Raw genomic sequence first — 13493 nt, forward strand, 5'->3', positions numbered from 1 at the left:
ATCATTGTTTCTGCTAAAGGAGCTTGAGCTTTAATGGTAAAAATTCCACTTTCTAGGAATATATTCGATGGTACTTGGAAAATAAGAATGCGGCACATGAAAAATATGCACTATATCTATTCTATATACAGCACATGCATTTTTATCAGATTATCAGGCGCTCTGTGATATACAGCACACGTTCATATTGCAGAGTATTTGAGTCCAACTATGACTGTTTTTTCTCTGTATAAATTAACTACAACTTCTGCAGAAATTGAAACAGAATCAGCACCAAAAATTTTGGGTTATTTTAAAACGTGATGGAAAGATAATATGTAATCATACTCTCTATCTAATTTCTGTGATTGAGGGAAAGTGAATGCCTTTCTGAGAGGGCTTGGTGTCTCTTCAGGTTAGGAGGTGTGTCAATATCAAAGGTCATGTATTTATCTTGAACTACTTTAATCTTTAGGAACAGAGATTTGAACTCGAGTGATAGGAGCGAGAACCAATGAAATACTTTGGCAGCAACATAATTTGATACCAATATAGTTTTAAAACAATGATCCTTGTAGACCTGCTTAAATTCAAGCTTTAACCAGATGGTGATAAGGCCAGAAAATAATAATAATTTAAAAGAGACGGTGACAGCAATGGATTTGTTCAGACAATTTGCCTCTTTTATTTTGCTGTCAAAGACACATATTGTCTCTTTAGACCAAAAAAAGGACACATATTGCCTCTTGATAAAACATATTTAATTGCTTCTTTTCTTGTTGGACGAATTATTAACAAAAGCAGCATCCTTAATTTAAAGCAATTGGTATTTGGTAGATGACTCATAATCACCTGCCTCATGATTTTTTATTTTTAATCTTTGAAAACTTCTAGCATACGTTACCCCAAAATATGCCACTACCAACAAGTGAAACTGAAAATGAAACGTGGTTCACACACCAACAGTGTGCCGACATCACAAATATATCAGTAACCTTTTTGGACCTTTCCTCACTGTTTACCCAACTTCCAACAGGCATCAACTACCAAATTACAACTCAAGCTACAAAAACATTTCAATTCATTCATGTCCGACTGTTATCAGTTTGATAACATAACATGTTGTGTACTGAAAGTATAATTCACCAAAATCAAATTTTGTTTAAATACACGTACAAAATCAAATTATAATTCACCAGCCATTAGCCCCTAAACTGGTTAAATTTTGGGCTTTTTTGAGGAATTACTTCCGCTTATCCAAAAAGTAACGTGGGAAACTCAAGGAAGCTGATAAAAATCTGAGACAATCATCAAATGGATAAGTAAACCAAGCATTTTGACATATTATGTTGTCTCATTTCAAGTTCATTTGAATTCATCTGAACACTTCTATGTTTGTTTACGCATACAAAAGAAGTTTAGGTCAAAGTACAAGGACATACACAATCACTACTCAGTTAAGTCAATTTCTTACATGCAAAGTGCAAACTAAACACCAATAATCAGCAAGCTAACGAGTCTTCCACCGAAAGAAACTACCATCTTCCCATTAATGATTACAGCAATTTCATAAATAAAGATAGAATCCACTAAGACAGATTCGAGTGGTATGAAGAAATGGCTGCAGCAGCCCACTAAATCTATTTTGCTTTAGAGTAAAACGTGTGGAGGTCAGAGTCTTAGCAAGCATGTAGTTGACTGTTTAGGCAAATGTGAATGCAGTAAAGAGCTTATAGTGCTTCTTGATATGATTGCTAAATCTTGCCTGGTTAAATCTGATTTAAGGAGATTTCTGATCTTCTAAATTGGAAAAGGAGAGATACCGGCATCACCTTAGGAGTGGATAAAAACCTAATATTCCCAGGAAATATGAATTTTGACTGACTTAGAATGTACATATCAAGATGGATAAGGATGATATTCCCGATCAAAATAGACGTATCCTGGCTAGACTAGAGTTATCTAAAGTTCAGAGTTTATCTCCTCATCTTCAGCAGGATGTGCAGTTCAGTAGGAGCTATGCATCTTATACATAATACAACAACTACCTTTATGCAACTGATAAGACAGAATTTAATCAACTTCAATATAAAATGTGACAAGACAGCAAAGAAATCCACAGAGAACACCAGCAGGTAACAATATATAGTATATGCACAACACTTCCAAGCTTTATGGCATGCAAGGTAAATGTAACACATAAACTCAAGAATCCTGGAGTCTCAAATACAATTGTGATCCAAGAAACCAAAAAGAATGCAATTGTAACGTTATAATGTATGTACAATCACTAGCTTAGTAGCCCGGTCTAACTTAGACAACAAACTAAACTTTTACATGCGTTACCATCCCACCAGCATCAACCCTCAAATCTTTGATTCTAAGGATGGCCACTGAGTCAGCGTTTCTGTAGCTACACCATCCATTAAAAACCTACCAGCAATTTCCAAGCCTTCCACTAGAGAACCAACAACAACCCCCTGCAGATGATCGTTTCGAAATTGGCTCTATCATCTAAAGTAATCAATCAAATCAACACTCATTCACTACCACACATTCCACTAGACAACCAACAAACCCACTGTAGATGATTATTACCAAAATGGCTCCATCATCTAAAGTAACCAATCAAATCAAAATCCACTACATTATCTATAAGGGCAATCGATAAGTGAAACAGATTAGGGAAAAAGAAATGGTGTGGCCCAAATCATGAGAAGCCTATTCATATGGTGTTAGTGGTCACTGAGACAGCGTTTGAGCCAAATATGTGGTTGGAAAAACCACATCTTCATGCTGAACAATATGTTCTTTTATGCATTAAGCCTACCAATAAAAAATTTGAATCCTTTAATTTTGGTATAAAGCTGATGCAAATTAAAGTTTTTTCATGTAAAATGCATCAATCTGTAGCAAAGATATCCGTTGGCTTCAGATTCCACAAAAACAAGAAAGAGAACTTGCTAATATGTATCGTCTCTGTGGTTCATCAATCATCATCCCTATCTAGTCATTAACATTTTTTCTCTCAAGAGCACATCAAATAATTATCTTCTTCAAAATCTGAAATTTGAACTACAGTTTTAAATAAGATGTTTAATGAGTTTACTGAAAAGCAGTTGAAATAATACAAACATTCATCAAGTACGTAATAAATATCATCTATATGCGAAATTCATCCTTACTGATAGAGTGATGCAGGGTTAAACTTAAAGTTACATTTCTGGCGTAAATTGCAAGTATATTGCACATCACGTGATTTCTCATTGTATCATTAAGATTATAGACCCCAACGATCAACAAAATCATGAGACAAATGTATATAGCAATTAGCACATTTTAATCAATTAGTCGATACTATATGTCATATATACTTTGATGAGAACTACATTTCTTTCAACTATTTCAGCACATGATAACTACGAAAGGTAATACATACATTTTTGGGAGCGTGACAATGATTTCCTGTATCATGAGCCTTCATCAAACACACGAAGACAAACACATGAAGGACTTCCTCTGCATAATGTGGCAATTTGCTCCGACCTAAGCATTACTAAAACTGCTTATTCATTGCCATTTAACGAGTTCTTAGGATCGCCCAGTTCATAATCCCTTGATTCTTTGTGAATGGCTCTTTCCAGTCCAACCTTTGAGCTGATATTCATGGCTGGCCATTATACGCTTGAAGTTCATAACTTCCATCTTGCTGCAAGCTCATATCAAAAACACCAGACTTTGAACTATTCCTTCTATTATGTCGACTTTTGCCTCCGCGCATTATGGGACTCTGTACTCTTTGTTTCCTATCACAACCAATTTGCCCATTATCAAACCCACTTGAAGACTCAGACTTTCTCCTATTCCCCTTCTTCTTCATTCTGCCATTATTCTTCTTCCCAGTTTGATCATTCATACTAAACGATTCCAAGGAACGTTTCAGATTCAAACCCTCCCCATCTGAACCCTCTATATCCAATGACTCACTTGAACTTCCTACCTTCCCTTTACTCTTAAACCCATTACCCAATTCTTCAACTCCACCAAAGCCCTCATCTTGAAGCTCCAAATCCTCCAAATCCTCAGGCCCAGAAATTCTTTTATACGGTCTCACACTATGAACAACCCCTTTGGGGAAAAACCTCGCAGACGGCAAATCATCCATGGTGTGAAACAACTGAGGGCCGTCCCTCTCGGTCCACATATCGAAGCCACCAGGCCTCTGGAACCTATCTGCCAAAACCTTGACTTGCTCGTCGGCGCTGACAGAGAACAAGTTTGGAGCTTTCTCGACCACCTCCCATGGCCGCTCAAGCTCAGACACGGCGGCTTTGAGCTCGGCCCTCTTTCGCATCTCGTAGATTTGGCGCTCACGGCAGAGCCGAGCCTTGAGGAGCTGCTTGGCCTTCTTTGCCTGCATGCGCTTCCACTGCCACTTGGATACGCCACCAGGGAAAGTTCTGGGTCCGCCGCCCATTCGGATGATTGTGGGTTTTGGGGTTAGAGTTATGGATTGGAGGGAGAGATGGGAGAGCTCTGTGTGGAGGAAGAGAGGGGTCGGAGATGTTAAGGCATTGGAGAACGAAAGACGCTGCATTTTCAGAGGCGAATTATGGAGAGTGAGTGAGAAATTGGAGGAATGGAGAGAACTGATTTAGGGTTTGCAGAGATTGGGGGAACGGATGAAGATTGAAGAAAAGGCGCGAAGTGAGGGCAGCAAAGCCGCTGTGTTCACTGTGGAGTGTGGAGTTTCCGAATTTGTGGCTGTTATCTTCTTAGCCTTTGGATGATGGAGTCGGGTCGTTTCCAAATGGTTGTGCTCTTTTGTGGGCAAGCATGTATCGAATTGGACTTCTATAATTGAATGACTAAAAGCAATGAGGCCCAATCATGTTTGGATCAATTGGACTTGTTTTTTATTCAAGCCACATTCTACTTTAATATAATCTAAATTACAAAAAGGGTGTTTCGAATTCGGATACATAGTGGAGAGCACATCCTCTCTAATCAACTTGACTGAGCCATGTCTGTGTTGCTTATTTTACTTTTTTTTAAAAATAAATTATACAAGCAATATTTTACTTTAATTTAATATAAACTACGAAGATAAGGATTCGAACTCGAGATCCTCTCTAATCAATTTGGCTAAATCCATATTTACGTTGCTTGAATAGAGGTTTCTTTTGGATATGCGGCATAGGTTAGTTAGCCTTGACAATAAATCTCCCTCCATTGCATCCAGTTTGAATAATCATCTCCGTCGGTTAGAGATTTTTTTTTTCTTCAATGGAAAAGGCACTTGTTCAAAGGAGAGCCGAAGAATTTTATATTTAATAAAAATGGCATGCATTGTAACAACAAGCACCAGTGGTCTAGTGGTAGAATAGTACCCTGCCACGGTACAGACCCGGGTTCGATTCCCGGCTGGTGCAACCTTTCAATCTTTTTCTGGGCAGCCCATTTGTTTTGTATTTTTTTTTCTCTTTAATCTTTTTGTTTATGTTTTTTTGGGTGTCACTTGTCTTGATCTGCCTGGCTTGAGAGAGTTGAGGCTGAGGCTGGTGGTGTTTTCGACAGTCAGTCAGGAGAGCCTCTGTGCACGTGCAAACTGCTGCTAATCTATATTGCCCCCACTGGATTTGACCTTCACCATTCACAATTGGATGAGCTGGCTGCACAGTATCTCCAGCTAAACAATTCATGTTAGAAAAGTGAAAGCAGCAACCTAAATGCAATCAATCATGCAAAGGCACTCACTGACAAAAACCTTGTAATTCAAATGAAACACACCGCTCTCGCTCTGTTGTCTCTTCTCCTCTTCGCAAGTTGTCCAAAATAAAAAAACATCTATTGTTTCCTGCTTAATCGCCATCTTTCTACTAAACAATTACTAGTGTTCACCAAAAAAAAAAAAAAAAAAAAAAAAAAAATTTGCATGAGAAGTTACAGAGCAATGCAGCAGGTGTGGGTTGTTAGCTTAAAATATCATGAACCCTGTGCTGTGTGTCCCTGATTTCCCAAACACTACCACAAGTGAGGTTAAAGATTCCATGATTTTATTAATGGTCACCAACTCAATCAAAGGGCACTTATATTTTCAAATCAAGATGATATATACAGATTTGCAGACATGCATATATTCCAGGATCATGAAATGCAACCCCCATTCGATCGAACCGGCAATCTTATTACTTTCATAATTTCTGTATGTAAGCTCAAATGCATGAATGCTTAGACATAGCAAGCATAATTTTTGAAGCAACTGTGTCTAGAAAGTTTTGTGATGTTCTTAACATGTTCCCAGACAAGATGGACCTTCTGCTAAATTTTTAAGGCACCATGTTGATGCAGCAGAAGTGCAGATTATTGACCATTTGATTTAGATCATATCCAACAGATTCTCTTCTCCATATTCTAAACTTTATTAATCAGAGTTATTCATCAGACACAGACAAGAAAACTTTTTATGTTTGGGGCTGTTTATGGAAATGAGATGTAGATGAATGCTTTTGCCATCACAAGAAGCAATGGATATGAATGAACAAACCCCAACTAAATTAAAATTAAGCAGCTTCTGACCATCTTCCATTTGTTTAGAGATTATGGGAACTTGAACTAGCCTTAATTTAATTATGCTCTGCCATTAGTGATAATTCAACACTTAATTGCATATTACAAGTTGACAAATAAACATGTTACAGATCTTGTTCCCTTGATTGAAAGCTCAGTTGTATTTGTAATATTCTAATGCTTACACGTGTAGTCTTCTTTCATTTCCCCTTCTCACAGACAACCCCATTAATTTCAAAGTACAAGAGTGAATAAATTTATTCATAGAATCCGACAATTGGAACTTTCCATCAAATTAGCCACACAATTATATAGGATCCGCTTCAATGGAAATCCCTATAAATGGCTCTCAGAGCCACCATCTGATCCTCATTGCCTCAGATCACAAGCATCTCCAACACACCATTTACGCAAAATGGCTCAATATCAATTGCTTCTCCTTTGCTTGATCCTAGCAGATGCTTATGTGAGTGTAACCATGGCTGCAGATGAAAAGGCTCAAACCACAGAGCAGCCTAATTCAGCTTCAATCCCAAGCACACAGGCTCCAACTCCAAGTCCTTCTAATGACAAAAACTTGTACAAGGCACAAGCACCTGTGATCAGGAAACTTGGAAAGCACCAAGCTAGTGAGAGCAAGCCACCAACTTTAAGCCCAAGCAGTGCACCAGCTTCCACAAATCCAAGTCCAGAGACTGAAGAGAGTCTGAGTATCGTAGAAGAGGAGATCCACCTAAAAAAGCACCACCATTCTCCGGACAGGTCGGTTGCCGGTGGAGGTGTGATCCTGGGAGGGCTTGCCACCACCTTCTTGGTGGCAGTTTTCTGCTACATAAGAGCAACTGCAAGACATAAAGCAGATACTGCTGGACCTGGTGCTCATATTGCTAGCTAGTTTTGTCATATGTATGTAAATGGGTGTTATATTTAAGGTTACATCATTGTAAAGAAATTGATACCAAGTAGAATATGATATTGAAGCCACTTCATATGCGCCTTCTAAATTTCATGTAGTGTAAACTAAAAACTACCTTTAATAGAAACTTGGAAGTAACCACATTTGTATCACATCATTTTTCATTCCATGACTTGTGAAATTTGAAGATCACAAAGTGGCACTTCATATTTAACCGAATTGGAATTAGAAAGGGAATTTAGGAGAGAAGAGGAATTAGAGTTCAAGAGAAGAACTAGATATATGGAGGAGAATCTATAAGTTTATAAAAACACAAAAGATAACACAAGAATAGAGAATTTTATTCATCAATCAACTACGAGAATATCACTAGTTCAATAGCTAATCGACAATCTTAATCATACATTAAAAGGAAAAGAATAGAAAACTAACAATAATATAGGAAGCAAAATCAAAGTAACCCTATTTTAATTCTCTAATCAAGATAACTATAACTATAAATAATTTTCGATTTATCTCATTTCTTTTAGCATCCATAATTAGAGGAACCGAATTCACATTTGTGGTGGGCCTTATAGCGACTCCATTGGGCCTTAATGTCTGAAATTTCCAGCCCAAAGCGCAGGGTGCATATATAAAACCGCGAACTCTCCCCAACTTCCCCAAGCCTTCCCTCTCTCGCAAGAAAGAAACTTGTTTGCATTTCTAGAAACAGAAGAGAGAAACAAACCCCACCGATCAATCACACTGAGACAGACTGCAATGGCGAGCGACAAGTCGGTGATGGCAGTGATCAGAGCAGCGAGGCCATCATTTCGCAATAACAACGACAAGGTCGTCTTTGCCGTTCACGCCTCCTTCCTCGCCTCCGGCTACGTGCTCACCGCCGCTGGCCCCCCTGCTTTTTCCGATTCTGCTCTCTCTTCGCCTTCGACTGGTACTCGCTCATTTAAATGTTGAAAATTTCTTCCTTTTTTTTCTCTAAAAATGATTAGTAAATTTTCTAAAGTTTTCTGCTTTTGTTTAATTGGGGTTTTAGATGAAGTGGGTATGGACCAGTGGAACGAGCTTGACGACGAGTACGCGTTCGTCTATGTGAACCCAGAAAAGGGTTCGAAAAAGGTGCTGGTTAAGTGCCTTGTAATGAACGATAAATTGCTTGTAGATGCTCTGGCTGATGGGAGTTCTGAGCCCGTCCATCTTGAAATCAAGTAAGTTTTTTCCGTGATTCTTAGTGTCGCTGCAATTGGGCACTTTCAATTCTTGCTTCTTACTGGTGTTTGGGTGGTGTTTTTAACAATTTTCAGCGTTGGTGACCATGTTGGAGAGAATGGGGGTAGCAATTACTCTACACAGTTCAAGAATTTGGAGAAACTGGTGAAGAGTCTGGAAACGCAAGTTTTGACTAAATTAGATGGGTCTTCCAGTGTCAGTTCCTCTAGTAACCCTTCAAGGTAATTGTGTTTCGTCTTAGATTATCTTTAGTTCTGTTAAATATCTTGTTTTTATATGATCTAGAAGTGCATTAAGATTGTGCTAAATTAGTCATGGTTACAAAAATTTATGCATACGAAGTGTAAGAATCATGGAATGTGCTTTTTACGGATTGTTGTGTCTTTTTTGTTGCTGAACTTTGCAGTTCAGAAAGGAATGACAGATCAACGAGTGAGCCTGTTTATGGACCTTCTGGCTCCCAACCTAATCCTTCAGGGTACATCTCTCTCTATATATGTTTTCATTAAACTTGTATTAAGTCATTTTCATTAAACTTGTATTAAGTCATTTGTGTGTGTGTGAGTGATTCTAGGGCCCTGTATATGAGATTCGTTTCAGTATTTTTAATTAAGACAAGATTGATTGGAAGCTTAGATTGTAAGGCCTGAGTAGGAGGGACTTGGCTTAGGTTTGTCAAGATCGTACCAGTAGTTAAGCATTTCATTATCTAATCTAGGCGATTATTCTTAGATTTCCACCTATTTCATTATCTAATACAGGCGATCATGCTCAAAATTTTGATTTGCAGCCTTAAAATGTTTTTTGCCCCTTTTAACATTGGTTACTTATGTGTTTAAGTTTTTAAATTCTGCTGTTTACTCTATGGCTTTCTTTGCAGAATGGTGTTTCCTCCTATTAATCCTACTGGTGGTTTTAGTGATCTTCTTCCTGGGCCTGGTGCTGGAATGTATCCTACTAGGTATTGTACTTCAACAAATCATGATATTGACGGTCATTGCAGTTTACACCCAGTTTTATTGTTCCAAGTTTGAACACATATATGTTTTGTCCATCTTTCAGGGGCGGTTTTAGCAGTGGGGGCATGCTTCTAGGTTTGTACATACTTTTTTATTTTTAATGTGCTTGATAATAATCATATGAAGTTTTTTTTATTATGACTCACATTTCATTTGTCATGCGAATATAGGACCCAATGATCCTCGGTGGTTTGGTGGCGTTGGAGAGCCTGGGTTTCCAGGAGGAGAACCGTGAGTTGTTACTCTCTCTATTTCTCTCCCTTGCTTATGTTATACTTTGTATTGCTGTTCTAATTTTGGTTGGGTTTATTTTTGGAACAGGGGTTTTCCTCGTTTTGATCCCCATAGGCCAGCGGGTGTTCCACCAGGTGCCCGTTTTGATCCATATGGCCCTCCGGGAGTTCCTGGTTTTGAGCCTAATCGGTTTGCAAGGTAATATTGAAATTACATTTTGCATCAGTACCCCCATAATAACTTCCTGAAAATGATTTAATAAGGCATCGACTGAACCTGGTATTTCCATGTGTTTGAACTTTGAACTAGTTTGTATTGTTTTTCTTGGTAATTGTTGTTTGAGCGTTATGAATGAATGGGTGGCATAGGTTATATTGGTTTTTTGGTTTGAAGTTTAATGGTCAATGATGGATGGTTTTAGTTACTGGTTTGATTCTGTGATGGAGGTTTTCAATGAAGGTAGTGTAAGTGAGGTTTTTTTACTCTTTTTTTTTTTGGTTTAAAAAGAAAAAATCATTTCCGTAAAGCAGATGGAATTTAAACTGGGCTCGCACCTGGTCTCTGCCCAAGAGAGCTTCCATAATTTTAAGTTTGGCACTTGTTGTTTTCTCCCTTGGAACATGAAAAAAAATACATATATTCAGTATCTTTTTATAATGGGCTTAACTGACTATTCACTATCTTTGAGCCTGCTTAATCAGTCCGGGTGGTATTGATTGGGGCTCATCCAAATACATGCATAATGTTTTGGTATTTTGGATTTAACAAATAGTGAAAATGTGGGCACAATTCACTTAGCTTATCATAATATTCTATGATTTCTATTTTGTTACAGGAATCCGCGGAGGCCAGGGAGCGGGACTCATCCAGACCTGGAGCAGTTTGGGGGTGGCTCAGATTTCATTTAGATGTGTGATGCAAAAGAGCTGTCCTTTGACCTCAAATAAGAAATACTTGAGGACTTACAGGAGCTAAGAGATGATCTTGTTTTTCTTTCTTTTGGCTTGCAAGTTACCTATGTAAATGAGAGTTTGTACAAAGTTTCTAACATGGTATCTGTAATGCGTATTCTCTCTCCCTTTTTTCTTAAAGAGCCTTTATGGTTTAATGCAAGGATTAATCAGATTGCACAGGAGATTCATTGCATCTTCTACATTTGTTACATTAAGCAATCAAAATTTGTCAACCAAATGGAGCTGGAGTTTGTGAGTTAGAATAAGATCCTGACCGTTCTTTTTATCGAGAATTCGTTATACTTTTTGGTTTTCGTTAATTAGGAAAATGTCGGTAACCAGGAAGTAATTGAGTTCAGTTGTCTCATTAGATGCTTCCAATGTGGTCAAATTGATTGGTACCTCACAATCTTCTTACCACCCTATCCTTCTATTTTACCAAGAAAAGTAGACTACATTTACCATACTTCTTCTTACCACCTTTTCCTTCTATTTTACCAAAAAAAAGTAGACTCCATTTACCGTACTTCCGAACTTGGAATCTGAAACCCTGCGTATGAGCAAGGATTAATCATTGACCAAAAAAAAAAGCAAGGATTAATCAGATTGCACAGGAGATTCATTGCATCTTCTACATTTGTTACATTAAGCAATCAAAATTTGTCAACCAAATGGAGCTGGGTTTTGTGAGTTAGAATAAGATCATGCCGTTCTTTTTATCAAGAATTCGTTATACTATTTGGTTTCGTTAATTAGGAAAATGTCGGTAACCATGAAGTAATTAAGTTCAATTGTCTCATTAGATGCTTCCAATGTGGTCAAATTGATTGGTATCTCACAATCTTCTTACCACCCTTTCCTTCTATTTTACCAAGAAAAGTATACTCCATTTACCATACTTCTTCTTACCACCTTTCCTTCTATTTTACCAAGAAAAGTATACTCCATTTTACCATACTGACCCAAAATGACCAAAAATGAAATAAAATTTGATGTTCTCATGTTGCAGAGATGACAAGGGTAGGGCCCAACTGACCCACCGCTTGAGAAACTTAATGGAGAAAGAGGAAGTTTCTACCCAAGTCCCGGTACTAATTTCCAAACCCGCAGAAACGTCAGGAACTGGAAAGCGTGTGACACATTTCCGAGCATTTGCTCTAGAAGCCCATGTTATTAGTTTAAGTCTCTTTAGGCCCTAAATCAGGCAGAAAAAGCCAACACCTTCTAGATTGAAAAAGACGCGAACTATTTCTTCACATATAAAAATAACCCATCATTGTTTTCTTATGCCCATCTATATCTGCTGCTGAAGTGTTTGTAGAAGCTGTACAGTTTTTGGCTGGAAGAAAAGAAGAGATATGGGGCTGCCCAAGTTTTATCTCCTACCTTTGTTGCTTCTGATTGTTGTTTTTGCATCAAAGAAATCTTCAGCTGTTGAAGCAAGGCCACTTTCCATCTTGCCACAACAAGGTAAAAGGGTTTGATAAAAACATGTACCCCAAAATCTCTCTGTTTTTCTGAGTTCTTGATCAAATTGTTTAATCAGATGCCCCGACTGAAATCAATTGTAGGATATGCAAAGGTTTTTTCAACACTTGGAATTGCTTGCGAGTGCTGTGATGGAGCTGGAGGTGAATGCACAAGTACATGGACTGAGCCTTGCACTAGGCTCAAATGTCTTCCTTGGAAACATTATTAATAGCTGAAGACTTCTTTTTCTTCTTCCCTTTCCAGTTGTAAATAAAAATACCTTACATATATATATATATATTCTCTAAAGGGACGTTGTGACGCTATGTATTTTCTACTATTTTTCTTGTTTTTTTCTTTGTTTACAATAGTTTAGTGTGCGGATATTCGAATGAGAGAATAAATATATATATATACTAGTGGAATTATATTAGTTTCTTCTTTGGTTTCAGTTCTGTTCTTTGTTTCATCAAGTTCTATTACATGGGAAAACTTAATTAACATCATTTTTTGTATGCTTGAGCTGATTAAGCTTCAAGCTACCTAAATTTCTAACTAGAATCTTACTTAAAGAACCAATTTTCTAGGGGCTGTAATTTTTTCATAATTTGAAGTGATGTGTGTGTGATTGTATGGAGGAGTTTTATGTGGGAACTGAGATTAGAAACCCGGCTGAAATTTCTTCACATGAGGACTTGCTGTCTTCATTCTGATTCAATGAAAATTTGACTTCTAGAGGCCCCTCCCTCCCTCATCATACAATAATATATAAGTAAACTTTCATTAATAATTGAGCTTTGCCATCATATACCAGCTTCTTTTTTTTCTTCTAGATGCAAGATGAAGAAAAAACATCTGTTGATTTGGTGGCTTAAATTTGAAGCCCGTTGGTAGGTTTTAGGGTGACTTAGGGTTTTCAAGTGAGCCACATGTTCCCTTAATACCTGGCATTCGTGTTGTGTTTGCTGTGTTCTTGTCAATTTGCTTTTTTTAACGGGTTGGCATGACACGACACGATAAGAAAATAGATTGGAAATGTCAAACACGAACACGACTCGTTACAATTCGCGAATCACACGACACGACACGATAATCCATTAAGAATTAAAAATAAAAAAC

The 13493-nt window shown here is 37.7% G+C and overlaps 3 protein-coding genes, 1 long non-coding RNA gene and 1 other non-coding gene across 6 annotated transcripts; 4 read left to right on the forward strand and 1 right to left on the reverse strand.

Moving 5' to 3' along the window:
* Nucleotides 3204-4788, reverse strand: LOC18775179. The gene has a single exon (XM_020566288.1). The coding sequence runs from the start codon at nucleotides 4574-4576 to the stop codon at nucleotides 3644-3646; it is 933 nt and encodes a 310-aa protein (XP_020421877.1). The 5' UTR covers nucleotides 4577-4788; the 3' UTR covers nucleotides 3204-3643.
* TRNAG-GCC lies at nucleotides 5341-5411 on the forward strand. Its single transcript has one exon. It is a non-coding gene; the product is annotated as a tRNA-Gly (tRNA).
* LOC18772605 lies at nucleotides 6967-7498 on the forward strand. The gene has a single exon (XM_007207024.2). It carries the CDS (start codon nucleotides 7028-7030, stop codon nucleotides 7442-7444), a length of 417 nt encoding a protein of 138 aa, XP_007207086.2. The 5' UTR covers nucleotides 6967-7027; the 3' UTR covers nucleotides 7445-7498.
* LOC18774000 (probable proteasome inhibitor) lies at nucleotides 8108-11088 on the forward strand. 2 transcript variants are annotated; one of them, XM_007205547.2, is made up of 9 exons: nucleotides 8108-8402; nucleotides 8505-8676; nucleotides 8773-8919; nucleotides 9105-9176; nucleotides 9579-9659; nucleotides 9761-9792; nucleotides 9888-9948; nucleotides 10039-10149; nucleotides 10787-11088. In XM_007205547.2, exons 1-9 carry the CDS (start codon nucleotides 8228-8230, stop codon nucleotides 10857-10859), a joined length of 924 nt encoding a protein of 307 aa, XP_007205609.1. In that variant the 5' UTR covers nucleotides 8108-8227; the 3' UTR covers nucleotides 10860-11088. The 2 variants fall into 2 exon arrangements, with proteins under 2 accessions (XP_007205609.1, XP_020423083.1); XM_020567494.1 differs by lacking the exons at nucleotides 9105-9176; nucleotides 9579-9659; nucleotides 9761-9792; ... (1 more) ...; nucleotides 10039-10149; nucleotides 10787-11088 and having other exon boundaries at nucleotides 8116-8402; nucleotides 8773-8923.
* On the forward strand, nucleotides 12139-12880 carry LOC18772567. The gene is made up of 2 exons (XR_002272147.1): nucleotides 12139-12374; nucleotides 12476-12880. It is a non-coding gene; the product is annotated as an uncharacterized LOC18772567 (long non-coding RNA).

The sequence above is a fragment of the Prunus persica genome, chromosome G6 (genome assembly GCF_000346465.2).
Source record: "Prunus persica cultivar Lovell chromosome G6, Prunus_persica_NCBIv2, whole genome shotgun sequence".
In the NCBI taxonomy this organism is placed as follows: Eukaryota; Viridiplantae; Streptophyta; class Magnoliopsida; order Rosales; family Rosaceae; genus Prunus; species Prunus persica.

Excerpts from the sequence above, each read along its gene's own strand:
- LOC18772605 (XM_007207024.2), top strand. The coding sequence starts at position 7,028 with ATGGCTGCAGATGAAAAGGCTCAAACCACAGAGCAGCCTAATTCAGCT.
- LOC18774000 (XM_007205547.2), top strand. The coding sequence starts at position 8,228 with ATGGCGAGCGACAAGTCGGTGATGGCAGTGATCAGAGCAGCGAGGCCA. Across the intron at positions 8,403-8,504 it reads TCTCTCTTCGCCTTCGACTG|ATGAAGTGGGTATGGACCAG; the intron begins GTACTCGCTCAT and ends TTGGGGTTTTAG. Across the intron at positions 9,660-9,760 it reads GCTGGAATGTATCCTACTAG|GGGCGGTTTTAGCAGTGGGG; the intron begins GTATTGTACTTC and ends TCCATCTTTCAG.
- LOC18775179 (XM_020566288.1), bottom strand. The coding sequence starts at position 4,576 with ATGCAGCGTCTTTCGTTCTCCAATGCCTTAACATCTCCGACCCCTCTC.